Genomic DNA, 18,509 nt, shown 5'->3' on the forward strand with positions numbered 1-18,509 from the left:
GGTATCAAAGATGCAACTTATTAATGTGGCAGCATCTTGAAAACTCAGGTAATGACAAGGGACCCTAAGCACTGTTCAGAGATATCCTTCAAGAGTTTGCAGTTTGAAAACAGCACAAAACTGATTCTGGAGGCTACATCCAATATTTCCCAAGAGTCTTTATACACAACTACAGTAATTCAATAGGGATCTATTTAAATAAAAAGGCAAAATAAAAATTCTGGCTAAAAGCTTGTCCAGTATTGAATTAAGCTGAATGATTCAAATCAATAAATGTCATCTCAGCTATGACAAGCTATACTATCAGCTTCAAATGCTTCCACAAGCCACAGCAGGAAGAAATTTGAAACTTCTGCCTGCTTGGTAAGAGCTAGCACTGAGATTAAGATCATCACAGCAGCCTTGATGCCTCCTAATCCACAGAAAACACTGAACTTCTGTATAGGGCCAGCATTTGAGAAAGCTTGCACAGTTGTGCCAAATGACACAGCAAACCCACAAAGCTGTGCCTCAAGCACATGGTTTGCTAGTGTGGCTTCACTTCAATAGCCATCAAATAACTCCCAAGCTGTTTTTGGAATCCATTCATTCACAGAGAGATTTGTCAATGCAGAAGTGGTCTCAATGGAGCAAATAAACTCTTGGAAGCAAACAGTTTCCCTAGCTCCACTTGAAACCCTCCCTTTTCAGCCTTTGCTCTCGAGTTCTTTAAAATGGGTAGGTCTGAATCCCAACGACTACAGAAAACCTTTTCAGTGACCCCAAGCCAGCTCCCTTGATATACAACTGTTTTAATAGCATTACATATCACAGATTATAACAAGAGAAGAAATAGAAAACAAAGTCCAACCTAGACCAGCGTTAACAGCACTGTGACGCAAGGCCATGGGGTTTTTCATACCACCTTTTAATGACAGAAATACAAACTTGAGGCCAAAGTACTCCTCTTTGGGATGAAGCTGGAGAACACAAGACAAGGCAGGTTCCTGCAGGAACAAAACTGAGCTCAATGGACATTTGTCGCACTGAGCACCGCAGATGTGGCTGACCTGAGGATCACCCAAACCAGCTGATATTACAAAACTAACATCACCACCCTTCACAAACAAGCATCCCTAGACAAGGAATCCCTTCGGCTAAAGCCCCTGTCCCTCAGCCAGCAGCTGTGCTGACTTCAGACATAAGGACCTGCATTATAACCAGCCATAGGCAGCAGGAAACAAAGTATGCATCTCATGCAGAGGCTGAAAGGCCCATTGTAATTAACTGCTCTCAGCTCTGTACATTGAGCAAGACAAAAACAAAAAACATAGTTTTTGTTTGCTAGTAAGCACTAAAACACTGCCCACTATTTCTCGTAAAAGGCCTGTAGGCCCAGCGCTTTCTCTGCCCGTCACACAAGCCACACCATTTGGCATAGGCTTTGGGTAAGGTCAATTTCCACAACCACCAAATTTCACAGACAACACCTGCAAGGCAAGAATATCATCATGTTTTAGTCATGTTTCTCCTCACGCTGAACCTGCTCACTGCCCAGTGGCACACCAGAGAAAACTGAGTGGCCACCAAGTGCAGACAGGATCCAAGCACAGGGAAAACCATTTAGCCAATGCCAGTCAACGTTTCTGGAAGGAGCACGTTGGTACTCAAACACGATTAACAGCTTACTTCAGCTCATGGGTGAGGGTGGATGTTCTCCCTGCAGCCGTTGGAGACATGCTCCCAGTGAGTCTGGGAAGAAGGGGTGGCATGGGGAAAAGGTGGTGGGTATTTTTGCCTTTGTTTTAAACACCCAAATCTATTTTAATTGTCTATAAAATATTATTTTTTTTTTTCCCAAGTCAAGTCTGTTTTGCTGCTGACAGTAATTGCTAGTCTTTATCTCAACCTATGAGACTTTCACTTCATTTTCTGCCTCCCACCCTATTGAGGAAGCGAGTCAGATGGCTGGATGGATGTCTGGCTGCAGTCCACCACAATATCTCACCAAGCAAGGGGCATACTCTTTAGAAGAAGTTAAAGCTTTAAGAATAACTTAGTGAAAATAGCTTTACTAAGCCATGACAATTCCAGCTCATCCTGCAGCTCAGATAAACGACGAGCCATAGGACTGAAAAACTGGAAATCTAACCTCAAGTTTTTCCTCATTAAAAATCAAGATCTAGCTACATATTGTTACTTTTCCTGATATTTCTTAGTTATAGGGAAAGGATCAATCCCTCATTTGACATCTCGATACATCATGCAACACTCAAACAGTGTCTGGATGAGAAGTAAGCATGTTTCCAGCAGATGAAAGTCATTAGCACAGCACAAGCAGCAGCAGGACACCACTGGGGGCAATTCTCCTTCATATTTTTCAAAATCATTTTCTTTTAGTTAGTATTTTTAGCTTCTCTTTTGGAAGCTTCAAATGATGCCTGTCTTCTCCCTGACATTTCTCTGTATAGATATGTATATGTGTACATACATGTCTGGTATTACTCTGAGGTGCAAGACACTTGTCCTGCTGCTGTACCAAGCAAGACATATGCTGGTTCTCCTGCAGCCATTCAGAGATTCCACATTCCAGCATTGTAACACTCCCAAGCAATTCTGGTATACTGCTAATGATGTGCCAATACGTTTGCACAAAGCAGGGAACAGAAGTGGAAAGAAGTAACAGTTATTTCACATCCTCCTTTTCAGAAAGAACCCCAAAACAATCCTTTTGCAGCTCTTCCTGTTGAAGTTCTACCAGAGAAAGCAAAGACCATTCATTATTGAACAGAACAGGTTGCAATCCTATGAAGTTATGGTGTTTTCTCATTCCCCAATATCCCTTTATCGTTTTGCAGAATTAAAGAGATGAAATCAATTTGAAACTACAGAATACTCAGAACTCTGTCCTGATATGTCAAACATACCCATCACTGCCATCCTGCGTTTGAATGTAGGTGTTCCCTGACAGCTGAAAGCATGCAAAGCTCCATCTAATACAAGTTCCAAGCAAACTCCAGGAAAAAGACTTACTTTTAACCTCACATAAAACATATAGAACAATTCACGTGTTTTAGGGACAGAGAGAACCACTACTTGACACCTCAACTGTTAAACAATTCCACACAATTTCATTCAGTTCTTCAGGCATTAAAACATTAAGTATCCCCTTAAAATACACACTTACAACACAGACTTCAAAGGCTGTTTCTTATATATCGACTTCAAGCCAATGTTGATTTCATTACAGTAAAAAAATCTAACTTTTAGCTGGGGGGAAAAAATATATAACACTATACATTTTAAAAAATGAAAAGTGAAGGGTTTCAGAATGGCTTCTGTATTCTTGCACATCCCACAGCTCTTCCCAAACGGCCACGCTTTCTTTCAGTTTCTTTGTGGTAGAATTTGTAGTTGCTTTTTTATTAAGAGAAAAAAACAAAACAAAACCAAACAGAAAACTAGAGAAAATGTTGGATTCGGATGAAAACATCAAAGCACCAAAAAAATCCAACATGAAAGCAAATCTGCCAGAGCTGCTTCAGAAACCATAGTGCTGGGTGAGTCACAGGGACCTCAATACAATTGAATTACCCAGGTTCCCTCAGAAACTTCACTGTCATTTTATGGATCACCATGAAGCCGAATTTTAAGTCTTTTTCCACTTTCAGTAAACTAAGGCATTATAAATTATACAGGTGAACAGCACAGTTAAGTGTTTTAGAAAGACATTTAAATATTAAAAATAAGACAAGTCCAGCAACCCTTGCCTAGAAAACAGATCATTATGTAGCATGGAAAAACAACTTCTGTGCTCTCACTCCTGCCCTTGCAGTCACTTATCTAAAAGTCAGTGGGCCTGCAACCATGCTGGAATCATCCATGCGATAGCTGCAGATACCAAAAAGATAAAGATGTTTAAAAAACAGAGGAAAATCTGATGGCTGCTTGGTGAGGAGAAAGGATACTGCAGCAATACCAGCTCCACTGAAAAGATCTTCAGCTTCACCACAATGGGCATTGTGCAGTAGCAGGCAGAGGGGGCCTGTCTCCCCCACTTCAGTACACAATGTTTACATGCCAAAATGCAGAAGCACATCACATTCAGAATAAGGCTGGAAAAGAGAAAATTGCTAACTGGACAGCTTAAGAAATCTGATTTTATTTCTGAGGTCTTTCCTAGATCTGCTAAGTGAAGAGAGGCAGATCCAGCCATACCTGCGCTAATAGGTCTTCACCTCTTCATGATTTACAACTGCATTCTCCCTTAAAAACTGCTAACAAGGAAGGATGCCTTTTCTTCACAATTTGGTCCATCCACTTAAATTGAAATATCTTGGATGTAGGGACCATCTCTCTACACATCACAGAACGTTTGCAGAGCCCTTCCAGAGCTGGCACTCCAGGAACTCCCTAAACAGCTTGCTATTGCTATTGATGGCATCGGTAGTGTATGAAGTGTGACAGTGTGAAATCTCTACCTCGTGGAGCAGGCAATGCTATTTGCATTGCAGTATATACCTACAAAGAGACAGCGAGTCTAGTAGTTGCTCCAAGGTGACCTAGAGACGGGACTCTTGGGGTTCTAGTCCTGGTTTTGCTGCAGTTATAATGAAACCTTGTAAATCAAAATCAGTGGCCCATTTTTCTATGCAATAGGAAAAATAAATTCTTCTGAACTTCGCTGGCACGCTTAAAGGAGTCACTACACAAAGTGTTATCATGTGTTTGTTTAAACTTCCTTGGATGATGCTTAGAATACATCACTTTGCAGCTTCATCTAGTGTTTATCAGAACACAAAGCTACACTAATTTATCCAAGCTGCAACCTCACCCACTAAATAGTATGCCATTGTTTAATCTTGCTACTGTGAAGGAGTAACTAGAGATCAAGGAGTGTACAAGTTTATGGAAACATTTCAGTTTATTATACACAGAAGACTTCATCATTCTTCTTGATGAATTGCAGAATAACGCCTTTGAAGCAATAAATTTACACTGCTGTAGCAGAAGCTGGCTTTTAGTCCTTTACAATATCCTGAAAAGAAGGCCTCATGCAACCTGAGAGACGCTCCTTTCTGGGAAACAGAGAGCATCTGCTCTCCCTTGCAGGGAAGATGGATCCCAGTTCAGATGAACCCTCTCTAGGGGGCTACGTTATGATTTAAAGAGTCACACTGCATAAAGTTACTAAGTAAGAACAATCCAGACCTTCAGACCAACACATTCTCTGATCTAATTCAAGAACCCTTTAAACCTCAGCTGCATTAATACTGCAGGCCATTAAACCTCAGAGAGCTCCTTGACACATAGGCACACAGCAACTGCTAATGGGATTTTGGAAGCGAAGGCTGGCCAAAAGAAATGAGACATTGGTTTTACGATGGGTCATAATGTTTCTAACAGGCTGCTCTTTCTTTCAGGGCTCACAAATATCACTTGGCCCTTCCCAAGAAAAGGAAGAACTGCCAAACTTTCCGTTAAAAATAATAATAAAAATTGCACGCTGAAATCAATCAGTCCACATTCTTCCACATCAAGAGCATTTTGCCTTTAAATAGATTTAACCAAGAATGCATCAGACTGCAAGTTTGGATTTACTCTGCAAACGACATGCAGCATCTAATGTAAGAGAGAAACATGTTGTTGTCTCTACACCATTACATCTATTAGTAGTGGATAAAAGAAAACTTAAACCAAAGTCTAAATGCCAGTTACTCACAAGCCTTCGTGGCACTCAAAAATCCAACCTACACCTGGATTGCTTTGTTTCCACTAATTTATAGAAAGTTTTATGTTAATGAATCAGTGCCATACTCCCAACCCAAACCCCACAGAAGTCTGAAGGCCCTAAAACCCAGAGATGGATCTAGTTTCTCCTTCACTTTGCAGTTAAGAGACTCAAAAAACATCAAAAGGCTTCCTAGCGAAGAAATATGAATGTAGTCAAAAGAGCTAGTTTAGAATAACTTTCTGCCCAACTCAGCTGCAAAATAGACAATATTCTCTAATGGGAAAGGCATACTAGAAACAACTTTCCAGAAATAACATTGCTAGCAAAGATATATTAAGGGAAAATGAACTGTAAGCAACAACCAGCCAATGCTTGGCAATCTTCATCCCCACTAAAACATTTATTTTCACTCCATGGGTTTTTTTTTCCCCTTAAATACCCCAGTGACAAATAAATTATGAGCATTACAGTTAATTTATTACTCAGCACTGCTGAGGATGGAAAATAAATACTTTAATAAAAACAATAATAAATTCAATGGGTAAATTTTCTCTTCCAGTTAAGTCATTGGACTGAAGCACTTGAAACTGGAATTCCTTGCTCTGTCAGACTCTTCATTGCCCATGCCTAAGCCATTTGGGCACTGCTGCTGTTAACCAAGTAAAAGCCTTATCACTGGATTCAGCAACAGAGCCAAGCTCCAAATCCCTGCCTCAGTTTCCCCACCTGCAACATTTCTGCCACTCAGTTTACTCAGGCTGGAAATAGGAGCAAATTCTGCAGTACAGCACCAAGCATAACTGAAAGCTTTGAAACACTTCTGTACTCTTACATTAAAATTGGCTTTAATCACATCCTCCATGCAGATCTCTCCACTCAATTCAAAGAGGGTTTCGCCAGGTCTCTACAACCAGAGATGACTGCTCTCTGTACCAAGAAAACAGTAACATTTAACACTGGAGGAGAAGGGATTGTGCACCAAAGCAACTTAAAAATCCAAGAGCTAAATTCTGCTCTTAATCCTTCAGTTCCCTGGTGTCCATCATGCAGGACCCCCATTTCTGTTTGTACCAGCAGGAACCCTTTCATTATTAACTTCTGTATTTATTACTGTATTCAATACTTTTTTTTTCCTTAATAGGGAATTTTAAAATTTCCCTTAACATCCCAAACCCCAGTAGCAATAAAACTGAACAGAAGGAGCCTGTCTCACAAATCATGTATGCACACACAATCTCACCTGGACTCACATGGTACTATTTTTACTGCAGATGTGTTAAGAGCGCTTTTGCAAGCTGCAGTCAAACACTGCTGCACGGGCAAAGCTCTAGCCGGGAAGTTCAGCATGGCTCAAAAAGTTTTCATTCAGCAAAACAAGAAACAATTTGGCATTCATTCCCACGCAAACACCAATGCACCCTCCTTGGGAGGGACCAATTATTTTCCTTTCCATCTCATGCTGGGGCCAGTCATCCCCTATCACTAGAGAAAACACATGAATAACTGCATTCAAAGCTGCAGCAGAGACATCTCAGTAAAGCTCTGTAAAAACAGCTATCCGGAGCACACCAAATAACTGCTTCTCAACGCGCTTCCCATATGCATTCCCTTTATCTAAGGAAGCCCGTGACTTTGGCAGATGTTGGGTGCCTGCAACTAGGTCAGTTTGAACCAGAGCAAGCTGAGGCTAAAGGCTGGGGAGAGAAAATTAAATTGCACTCTTGCTCCACAAACTGCGGCTGTCAAACCCAGAGCTCTTCGCCTTCTGCTGAAGCAATGATTTCACTACTGGTTAGGCAAAAGATCTGACTGGCAGAGTGATGAAATGCTTCGGCGATAAACCGTCAGGAACACTTGGAACGTTATTACCAGTTAAAATATTGCAAAATATAACGCACGTAGGAATTTGGGGGGGGGGGGGGGGGGGCAGGGAGGGATGTGTTGCCAAGGTATGTGAATCAGCCTTATCAAAACCCTCATCACTGCACGGCCAGCATGACTGATCACACTGCTGCATTCGCCTGAAAGGCACAAGGCTCCGTCTGGAAAAGGGAGGATCCAGCCTTTCCCTCCCAGTGCCATCTGCACCAGTAACGCTCAGCTCCTGAAGCCGCGGACCTACGCTGCGGGAGAGCAGCCGGGGGTGGAAATCATCTGGGCTTCCAAAAGTTGCTGCAAAAGCCCTGAGTAACTTCTGCAGCAGGAATGCCTGCAGACTACAAGCAGCATTCTCCCCCCGCTGCCACTGCAGTTGCTGGGAAATTCAAGTTTCCAAAAGCACACAGGAATAATTAGATGAAGGCAAATAAACGCATACAGAAAACCTTACAAGAATATGCAAATAACAGGGTGTATTCAGCAGCCCCAGAAATTAAGGCAGCAGCACAGGCTTCCATTTGCATAAACTATGCAGGATATGGCACCAAGTCATTTTGGAACATGTGCATTTTGCAAACAGCAAGAGCAATAATTGACAAATATTTTAGAAAGTGACATGGATCAAACACTCCCTAAAACTTCACGTGAAGAACCTCAGAGACACCGTAGTAATTAAGCACAGACATCCACTCTTGGCATTCTGGGGTACTTTCACCGCTGAGTTCTGTGGGAAAAGAATTGGACTTTATAGATTTTTATCGGTGTTTATTATTTATAAAGCCCTGCCGGCAAGCACAATGTTTTATGAACAAATAAAAGTGAATGATCTTTGTTTCAAAACCACATAATGAATGAACGTCTACTTTGTACATATACTCAAGTGGGCGCTGCTAGTGCAGTATGCAGGAAACATGGAAAAAGTTTTTACATCTCTAAAAAGAGGTAACAACATCCACTTCTAAACGTGCTGATACGAAAGCCAAGCCAAATCGGAACGGAGCTCTTCAATCACTCCTAAGAAGCCAAGCCCTTGCCTGGTTTTCTGAGCAAGCTGAGTTTTCGCCCTCATGGTCTCCCTGTGCAGAGCAAGGCAGACAAAAACTGAGGAAACCAACTTGTCGCCGTATAAGGCAAAAAAAAAAAAGGTTTCTCTTCCTGAGTTACAAATAACTAGGGAAAGTCACACATGTGGCCAAGCAAAGCAGAAGTATGAATACAGTACTTGCTCACCGCTGACAGGCTAAAATTAGTAGTTTATTCAACTGCCCAGCACTACACACTGCGTCTGTCCTTCTGTTTGCTCTCTGCTTTGTCTTGCCTGCTAATTTGTCCCTCGGGGAGCAGCCTGGCACACCACCAATGAGCCCAACAGCCCCTGCTGATCCCAGGAGCCTGACTAAATGAAGATCCACTTGCAGTTACACCTGGGCGACTCTGCAGTGCCATCACTGATTTCACCTCAAGACAGCACCTGAGAACAGCATTTGGTCCCATGGGCCACTCAGTCTGCAAAAACAACTAGGTTCTCCACACTTTGCACCAAGCATCTTTCCTGCCCCTGCTCTCACTCGCCGACAACACCTGTAAGCACAGCGCTTGTCTAGATTCGCTTTAGGTGCAGCACGACCCTCCAAAGATAATTCCACATTTGCATCTGTTCATTGTATGAGGAGCTGTGTGGTATTTGCAATGACAGCAGACAAATTATACAGGGAACGGAGGAACACTTGCCCAGTGCAGCTGGGCCACTGCTCATGCATGCTGGGGATTGTTTTTTCTTTTTTTTTCTTCCCCCCACTGACCAGTTGTCTTGTTACTGCTGGCAGATCCAGCTGGCTGTGGGGCATGATATGGTGCTGGTCAGGATACAGTCCTGAACAATAGCAGAAGGAAGAGACGGCAGCACATCAGTTGAATTAACCCCTTGGAGGAGGGAGGGAGGTGACATACTGAGAATCACGATGGCTGGTGGGGCTGGGGCACATGAAAAGCTCCAAGGAAGCCAGGGAGAGTGTGCCATTGGTACAAAGCACACCTCGAGAGCTGGGGAAAACAGCAAAAGAAATTCTCAACTGGCAAAGGGAGAGCCATGCAAAGGAGTTTGAGGAAAATGCCATACTAGGGTCTGTTACCGCTGATGCTAGGCTCAGATACTGTAGTGAAGCGTGCCAATATACAGTCCTCTGGAAGATCTATACGTTTCCACCACACCAGTGCCCACCCGCAAACACCACCTCAGTGGGCTCTTCCCTGGCCATTACTTTGATGAAGGATTATCCAACACTCATTCACGCTGACAGTTCATTTTGCAAGTGGCTCATCGGAAGGTGTTACTCACATAGAGAGGCATGTCCCTGTCTGACTCCTAGAAATTAAGTGAAATTCACCTATACTCACACAGGGTACAGAATGGCTGAATTTATCTCAACAGATGGGACATAGTTTCCTTTGGAATTACAAACGTGTTCCAATCTAAACTGTTTTATTATACTAGATGGCTGCTAATTTCCACTTCATATTAATAGGGAGTACTAACCAAGGTTAGTTTAGGCACATACCTTGAAAAATCATAGCTCACGTTCAGTACAAATTTGCATAAGTAGTTTGAGCATGTGAGAGAGGAGCAGTGCTAAATACTGAATGCAAGTACCAAATGCAGAGATCTTACTCTTACAGTATAATATATTACGTGCATAGCCTCAAAAAGCCTCAGAGATTATAAATACATTTCTTTTCCATGGAAACTATAATTCTCAAATCCAGCAAGCTATTTTGAGAAATTTAAATCAACTATACACTTACATCTGCTGGAAGAACACTTCATTTTCACAGGCTGCCTCTCTCTCTCCGCGTATACTCAAAGGCACAAGCACAGCCGTATGGACATCTTCCCAACTCTTCTACTACACTTCTGCCTCTGACACCAGATCTCACTATGCAGATCCAGTGCAAAGTCTTATTTTGACAGCTCTCTACCCAACACCAAGACTGCTGTGCTTAGCACTGCTGCATCGCTTGAAGAGGACAAGGAAAATTAGTAAGGCGGGTGGCATGTAGTAAATGCCCCACTAGATTTTCTTGGGATTTATTCAGTATACGCTGGAAAGGCTGGCATTTGAGCCGAGTAGCTAGTCAGCTTGGAGAGCAGCAACAGTGACATGCCAGCCCGCATGTACAGCCGTGCACCGAGGTTTCGGGAGTCCGAGGCACCGTCCGCGGCACCGTCCGCAGAAGTTACTGCCGCACACGCGAGAGGGACGGCAGGAGGGCAACCCCTCACCACTGCTGAGTCATTTAAGCCGTGAAACGCTGGGCTGCTGTCAAACCCACCCGCGGGAGAAGGGGCTCTGCCCGCCGCGCTGCCCCGGCTGCGAGGAAACTTCCCCTCCGCTCGCCCGGCGCATCCCCCGCGCCGCGGCACCCCCCGCCCGGCAGCGCATCAGCCCGGCTCGGCGGGGAGCGCGGGGGGCTGCGGGCCCGCTCCCACTCACCAGGTAGGCTCCCACCGTGCCCTGGGCCAGCATCAGCGCGCACTCGGACACCAGAAAGAGCTGGATGCTGGAGAAGCAGGAGACCTTTCTCCGCCGCCTCCGCTGCCGCGGCGCACCGGCCCCCGGGAGCTCGCCGCCTCCACCGTCCGCCGAGCCCCGCTTCCCCGGCATCCTCCCGGGCACCGCCGCTGCCGCCGCGGGATGGCGGGCCCCGCGGCTGCTCCGCGCCTTCCTCCTCCTCGGGGTGCCAATCACAGCGGCCGCCCGCGGCGGCTGCCTCTCCACCCGCGGGCTGCTGCCATGGCCAGCTCGCTGCCGCCGCCTCCTCCTCTCGTCTCTCCTCCCCTCGCCCTGCCGCGCTCCCTCTCTCCGCCGGCCCCGCGCAGGCCGGATCCGCGCCCCCGCCGGCTGAGGGGCGGGGAAGGCGCGGGGCTGGGGCTGGCGCCGGCGGAGGCTCCGCGGCGGGCGGAGCGGCCGCGACTCGGGATCCGCGCGGGGCGGCCCCGATGGCCGCGGGAGGGGCGGCCCCGCACACACACACACACACCCCCTCGGGCCGCCCTCTCCGAGCCCGCAAGCGCTGGGGCAGGGGGGAGGATCCCGCCCAGGGCTGGAAGTTGCTCGGGCAGGTAGAGGGCAAGCTGTCCCCGAATAGGCCTGGTCCCCGTCTCCCTCCGGGCGCTTGAGTGCCCCAGTTTCGTACTCCTGCAAGTGCTCCTTCCCAACGGGTGAAGGGGGGCCGTTGAAAAATGTCACGTTCAGAAAGCCAGCCGGCAGTAGGTGTCACACCTTGACATGCCGCTGCCATGGGAGTGAGCTTTGGCTCTCAGGCCCGTGCTTCGTGTCCCAGGCTCCGTGTCTCTGATGGTGCCTTTTGTTACTCCCCACCTTGAGTTCTAATTTCAAGAGATATCTTCTTTTAAAAACCACTAATCATCACTTCTACTATTACAGATCGCATTCCTTGTTTGGCGTAATAGCAAAACCTGATCTGCTTTGCTCTTCCAGTGCACTTTTCCAGTTCATTTCTGGGTCTGTGCTGGGGGCTGCTGCCTTACTTCCTCAGGTTATTACAGTGCCAGTGAAGTAAAACTCCAGGGACTTGATCCGTTCAGTACCAAGATGTCCATGGCCCTTGAGAGGAACAGCTTTATTTTGGAAACAGAGGCTACAATATTCAAAAATAACTATATAATTTTGATCCTAAATTTCATTTTCAAAAGTGGTTGAGGCTTTGACAATCCTGAATACCTAGGAAGATGCCTTTGAAAATAATACTTAGGAACATTATAATTTTTCAGGGCATAAGATGATGATCACCAGTCATACCAGCAAGTCTAGAGAACCTACGTCTTAAATAAGACCTTTTTTTTTTTTCCTCCCAAAATATCATTGTTCAGGGGCTTTTTATTTAGGCTTTGCTTTATATGAGTGCTGTTAATAAATAACAATGCTAAAAAATGAATCTTGAGCAGAGTCTCCACCCAGGTTGATGAGTCTTTAACAAGCCCAGCTGATGCACATTGCCCTAGCAGAACTGCAGACCATTGACAGGAAGAAATACAAGAGACCTGGCATACTCAGTTATTGCCCTTTGCTCATCGGCTGCCAACAGCTCCCTCAAACGCTGAACTTTGGTTTACCAACAGCTTTTGTAGCAGGTCTGGGCCATATTGAGGAGTATCAGCAGTCTACCCCCAGAACACAGTTCCCAAGACTGATGACCTGAGGCAATGTTAATTGAATCAATTAGTGGGGAGAACAATCTGGTGCTTGTAACTTAGTGGTCTTAATTTTCATGAAGTACATATCAGTCTTTCAGACATTGCTCACCTCACGAGATGCACGTTAAAAGCTACCCAAGGCCTCAAAGGCCAAGGTTTTTGCATGAGGTCATGAAAAACTGGCTTCTCTGTACAGGGTTCTGACAGTTTACAAGGTGTTTGTTTTTCATCCAGGAAAAACTGGTTCTTCCATCTGAAGAAACTCCCAAAAATTAATTGTCTTGAAATCTCTGTACTCATCTCCTTTCTAACATGTTTATTTTAGGGACCTCTGCTATAAAACTGCTGAACAGGAAGCTAGAAAGGTCTTTATCTCTACATGGGTAGCTTTGCAGCCCAGTTCAATTACTGTGGCTGGACAGATGCTTTACTCCAGGTGGAAGCTGTAGTGTGTTACAAACAGGATGAACAATCTAAGAGACTTTTCAATAGGTGAGAACAGAGTAGCGTCTTAAAATACTTGAGCATGTAGAGTTATGGCAGAGGAAGTCTTAACATTGCCTGCAAAAAATAACATGTTGGGGGCATGCTGTTCTTTCCAGTTGGCTTTTGCCTATCTTAGCTTAGGTGCTAAAAAGCAGCAAAGCTCTGAAAACTCATATAACTCACCCTCTGTGCACCTGGAGGTTCCAACTTCTGCACGTGCTACTGCAATTCACAATATTCAAGTGGATGCTTTAAAGCTCATGAATATATATAATACATGCAAGTGACATCACGTGTCTTGATCACATTTTAGACATTCTGTTGGAAGAGTTTGTCCAGACTGAGGAAACACGTACAGTGCTGCTCTGTCACAAGGAAAACAGCTGCTAGAAAAATTTTACTGTAGCACTAATTATCTGAAACATCTGGTTGGTTAGTTTATTGCAGCAGAATACAACTGGCAGTTAAATTTCTGTCCAGAAGAGACAGAATGCCTGGATATTTTTTTCTTCTCTTTATTATGATGTGTACTTGCACTTCTTTTACAAAAAATTTCTCCTGAATTGCTCTGATGAAAGAAAGAATGAGGGTCTTGCCTCTCCACTCAAGCACATCAGTAGATCTGAGTTTGCTTTCTGCTGCCTTTCAACGTATCACATTCCTGAGAGATCTCAATAGAGTGCTTCAGGGATGGAGAAGTGACCTGTTTGGACTTAATAGTTAATTATTGTTACACCCAAACAGTTTTTCTGGTCTAAATTGACCCAAGTCAAGTTTAACTATTAATGTGGGGAATGCTAATGTTCTTGGATTATCATTAGCCTAGAATAAAAAGGGACTTTATAGGTGGAATAGTCAGAGCTCAGTAGTTTTGCCAACACAGTTCTCAGCAATTTCCCCAACCAAAGCAAGCATTAGCAACTTTTTTTTCCCCCTCTATGATCATTTGTATTAAATTTTTTGCAGATACCTTGTCAGATTTTCATAAACACTTGAACATTCATAGCTGGGAGGCAACGTGCTGCCATAGATAAAGTTGGACACTAACTACGATCTTTAACGAGTCAGCTCCCCTGAGACAGTCTTACTACATCTTGTCTACTGAACATCTCTCTGCTAAGTATCTGTGGGCTTGTGTCAACATTCACCTTTGAGTAACCTCAGCAGCTGGAGTTTTCTTGATTTGTCACCATCCTAAAAGAATTTTTACTTCAGTGCATTTTTTCCCTCCTGTTTGTGGCTAATGTCATTAGAAATTAGTTGTGTTAGCCATGTGTTTTGGTGCTAGACAGGCATCATATTTTTCATCCATGTCTCAAATCAGTGCCTATGGTACAGGGGGTTTATAGCTAGCACAGAAGAGCTGAGGGAGAGCTATGAAGGATGAGGACCTTAGTGAAGCCTTCAGGTGATATCTTACACCTCAAAGGGTGAAAGTGCAAACTTAAAAAGAAAATCCAAGTTTAGGCATCAGCGGTGTTGGTAACAGGTGGAGTAGAGAATGCTTTTCCTTAAGCAGAGCTGGTGGAAACCTCTTTTGTGAAATGTGCCAAGGCAAGCAGCTGATCTGTGTCATTAGGCATCTCTGGAGTTGCCTTTGGAATAGTGTTCCCAAATCTTCTGGACATATTTTACAGTCCAGGAAGCCAATGAGTGCCTCATCCAGTACAGCCTCACTGAAGCAGCAGTGGGCACCCAGTGTACCTATTCTTGCAGAGGATGCAGCAGAGAAAAACAAGGACAGATGCTAAAAGAAGATGATGGTCTCACAGGAGGCATATCCATCCTGTGGCATATATTAAAAGAACCCAACCAAAGCAGTGCTGCAACCACAACTGTTATCTTCTCGCACCATAACTGTTATCTTTCTGTCACCAAAACTGCTCTGGATATTTTCTATAGAGCAATTGTGTATTTCATTGCTCCCCTTTAGACTTCTGTAAGTCAGGAGCAGCTATTAGAGTCCGATACTCACCCAAGTACCTGCATCCTCACCTTTCCTCATGGCTATGACTTTATGACAGGTGCTTGTGCGTTAGGGTTTCTCTCCTGTGCTGTAGCCCTGAGTGCCAGCCTAGCTGCAGATCACTGTTAATCTGAGGTAATTGCAAGAGTGACTGAGGAATGTCATTTGGAGAGCCACCTTTGGGGCATGCTGATTTAACACTTGTTCTGCCCCTTGATTTGGCAGAACAGATGCTTTCTCCTGGCTGCCAGGATGTCATAACACTGCATTAGGTGCTGGAAAATATTTCTCCTGAGAGGTTTGGGTTCTGCTCCATTCAACATTACGCCAGTGAAGTTAAAACTCAGGCACAGCTGTCTCAGATATCACCCATTTGGGTTTCTTTCCAGGACAGTGCAGCCATGTTGAAGACAGTTTTCATTTGCTTTAAAGCCATTTGGATGAAAAGAAAGCTCATGTGCTGCCAAAATGGATTTCCATGTAGCATAAATCATGTCCCTTCGGCACCAGATCTACACCCCTGGCTAATCCCACTTGATGCATTTGTCTGAGGGAAGGCTTACGTGTTAAGAAAGTGAGGAATAACTTCAGATATGTTCAAAGAGCAAAGAAGAAAACATAAATAAATAAGAAATCCCAGGACTCTAGCCAAGAGACTTTTCCTTGGGGTGGCTTTGAAATTCTGTTTTGTTATTCTCTGGTGCAAAAGCCTGCAGATCAGCTGGTACAGGAAAGAGTTGACAGGAGAGGATCTTAATCATCCTCCAGCAGAGAACGGGAGTGTAAGTGTGCACATCAGCCAAGGGTGTACAGCAGGAAGAAGGGTTGAGACTGGGACGGCTTGTGGATATATCAGCAGCTGTCATTTCCAAGATACTGCCATGCTAACAGTTTTAATGCAATTTCTTTCTATAAACACTTCTGACTTTACTGCCTTGCTATTTTGAGTCCTGCAGGAGACTTGGGCTCATTAAAAAGGCATTTCCTTCAGACAAGCTGATTAGATAGCTGTTCCTTTCCCCAGATGATGAAAGGCTGAAGAACACCTTACTGAAGCTAAAAATCATAGAAAATTAAGACACATTAGTTTAACAAGAGGTGCAGATTCACCTTGAACTCTCCCACTATCAAAATAGTTGAGAGGAGATTCTTAAACTCACGAGCTGGAAGACTTATGTAAAAGCTATGTTGCATAAACCTATCTCCTAACCTTTAATTATACTATTCCCAAATAAATGAGTCTCAGATCTGAAGCCACCTGAGCAATCTCTAATGCCATTGACTCCATGAGACCTGAGAGCTTGCGACACTTTTACAGGCAAACTAAGTACCCGGAAGGATCATGGTCTAAATGGAAATCAGAGTGACTTTTGAATTAAAGCAATGCGATTTAGCAAACATAGTATAATTGTGGAATACCTGCAAATATTGACATCAGTCCAATGCCTCATTTAGTAGGACAGTTAATTTGCAGAATCAGAAAATGAAAAGCAAATGACTGGACAAAAGACTACCACTTCCCTGATTGTTAATCAGCGTCTCATAAAGCAATGATCATCCAAAGTGTAAGGCAGTGTACAACTACAATATTCCATTTCTTTATTGTAAGGATGAGACCTCAAAGCTCTATAATTCTAGAAGATAATTCTATTTAGTCAGTCAAAAAATAAGAAAGAGGATGTCACGTGTTTGCATTTTACAAATTGATGTGCTTTTATGAAACAACTAAGGTATCTGTGGTAGAAACACCTTATTACAAATGCTTTGCTTTCCTGCCACTGTCATACTCTGACAAATATTCTTTTACATCAAGCTAGCTCAACTGAAATTACAGAGGTATATAAGGTAACACCCAACAATACTGTTAGCTGCTGTTAAGAAGAAGCTATTGAATTGAACTGGCATCACGCATCAGTTGAAGGGGTGAGAGAATTCAGTTCTGGCCAAAAAAGAGGCAGTAAAAAGGCTGGTTTAAGGGAATTGGGTTTGCTTTGACAAACCTGTGGTGGAAACACCTTATTACAAATGCTCTGCTTTCCTGCCACTGTCATACTCTGACAAATATTCCTGGCCAGATTTATCCATGTCTATGATGCAGCAGAAGGCAGTGTTCCCTAGAGTCAGTAAGAAGTCATTTTGCAGGTGGTGGGTAGTACAGGAGGTGATGGTGCATGTTTTGTGTAGTAAGCCACACCAAACACACAATCCCAGCTGCTGGTGACACATGGACATTTGTGCTCAACTCTGAGCATTAGTCCTAGTGGGCCAACCCAAAGTTCATTCCTGGGGTTTGATTTTGACCCCTTAGTTTGGGGTTTCATTTGTTTCAGCTGAACACAACTTGATCCCTTCTGTATTCTTCCACCTCGTAAGTAACTTCCTTTAATAACAAAATGTAGCAGAGCTTTTATATGAAAGTTTGTAAAGTGCTTTAGACCAAGGGGGCTGTAAGCACTTTGTAAGCAAGTGGAGTTCCAGCCAGACACTGAACAGTTGTGCCCTGATGCTTCTTGCTAGACAGTAGCTTGATGACCCCAATACTTGTAAATCAAACTGTCTCCTCGGTAAAGAAATTGTTTACAGAAGCATCCTGAAATCTAGCCATGGGTACACAGATTGACTTCCTGTGGAGCCTTTTATTTACTGGCCATGACTATATTCTCTGTGGACCTTGCACTTCTGCCTGAATGCTTTCAATCCACCATTTGTGCTTGCTTTATTCAACACAGCCATAGTCTTTTCTCTAGATGTCACGTGCAGCATGGATCTGTCTCGTGATACTAGTTTCTCATTTTATTGAAATTCCTGTTTTACCTCTTTGCAGAATAGGTTTTATTAACATCTCTGAGCTGGCAAAAACCTGAGTTAGAGCTTTGCTGGATTAGCTGGATGTTCCCAATAGAAGTGACTCTCCTGTGTGATTTTGTGGTATCTGTAGTACTAGAGTCTGTAATACACATTGTAGTCACGGATGAAAGACTTGCTGTGCGCCACTGTGGAGGATGTTACTTCTGTCAAGCTATAGTAAAGGTGTTCATGGGACAGTTTGAAGCTAAATACTGAGCAGCTGACAATTAAAATAGTCTCCTGTGCCATTATTGAAAGAATTGAGATGGTCAGCAAACACAAAGTGGAACCAGTACAGACAGAAAAGGAAGGAACTGTATTGACAGTGTTGTGGTGTTGCAGGATAGCTTCTCAAAACAAAACCAATTCCCTTAAACCAGCCTTTTTACTGCCTCTTTTTTGGC

General features: G+C 43.9%; 1 protein-coding gene across 1 annotated transcript in view; it reads right to left on the minus strand.

The window, feature by feature from the left end:
* The window catches only part of SLCO3A1 (solute carrier organic anion transporter family member 3A1), a 143,102-nt gene extending 131,593 nt beyond the window's left edge, over positions 1-11,509 (minus strand). The window contains exon 1 of the mRNA XM_061999966.1: positions 11,083-11,509. Within this exon, the coding sequence (XP_061855950.1) occupies positions 11,083-11,253 (171 nt within the window). The 5' untranslated portion in view covers positions 11,254-11,509. The remainder of the gene's footprint in view (positions 1-11,082) is intronic.
* Positions 11,510-18,509: the final 7,000 nt, after the last annotated feature.

Source organism: Colius striatus, chromosome 7, assembly GCF_028858725.1.
Source record: "Colius striatus isolate bColStr4 chromosome 7, bColStr4.1.hap1, whole genome shotgun sequence".
NCBI classification, from domain to species: Eukaryota; Metazoa; Chordata; class Aves; order Coliiformes; family Coliidae; genus Colius; species Colius striatus.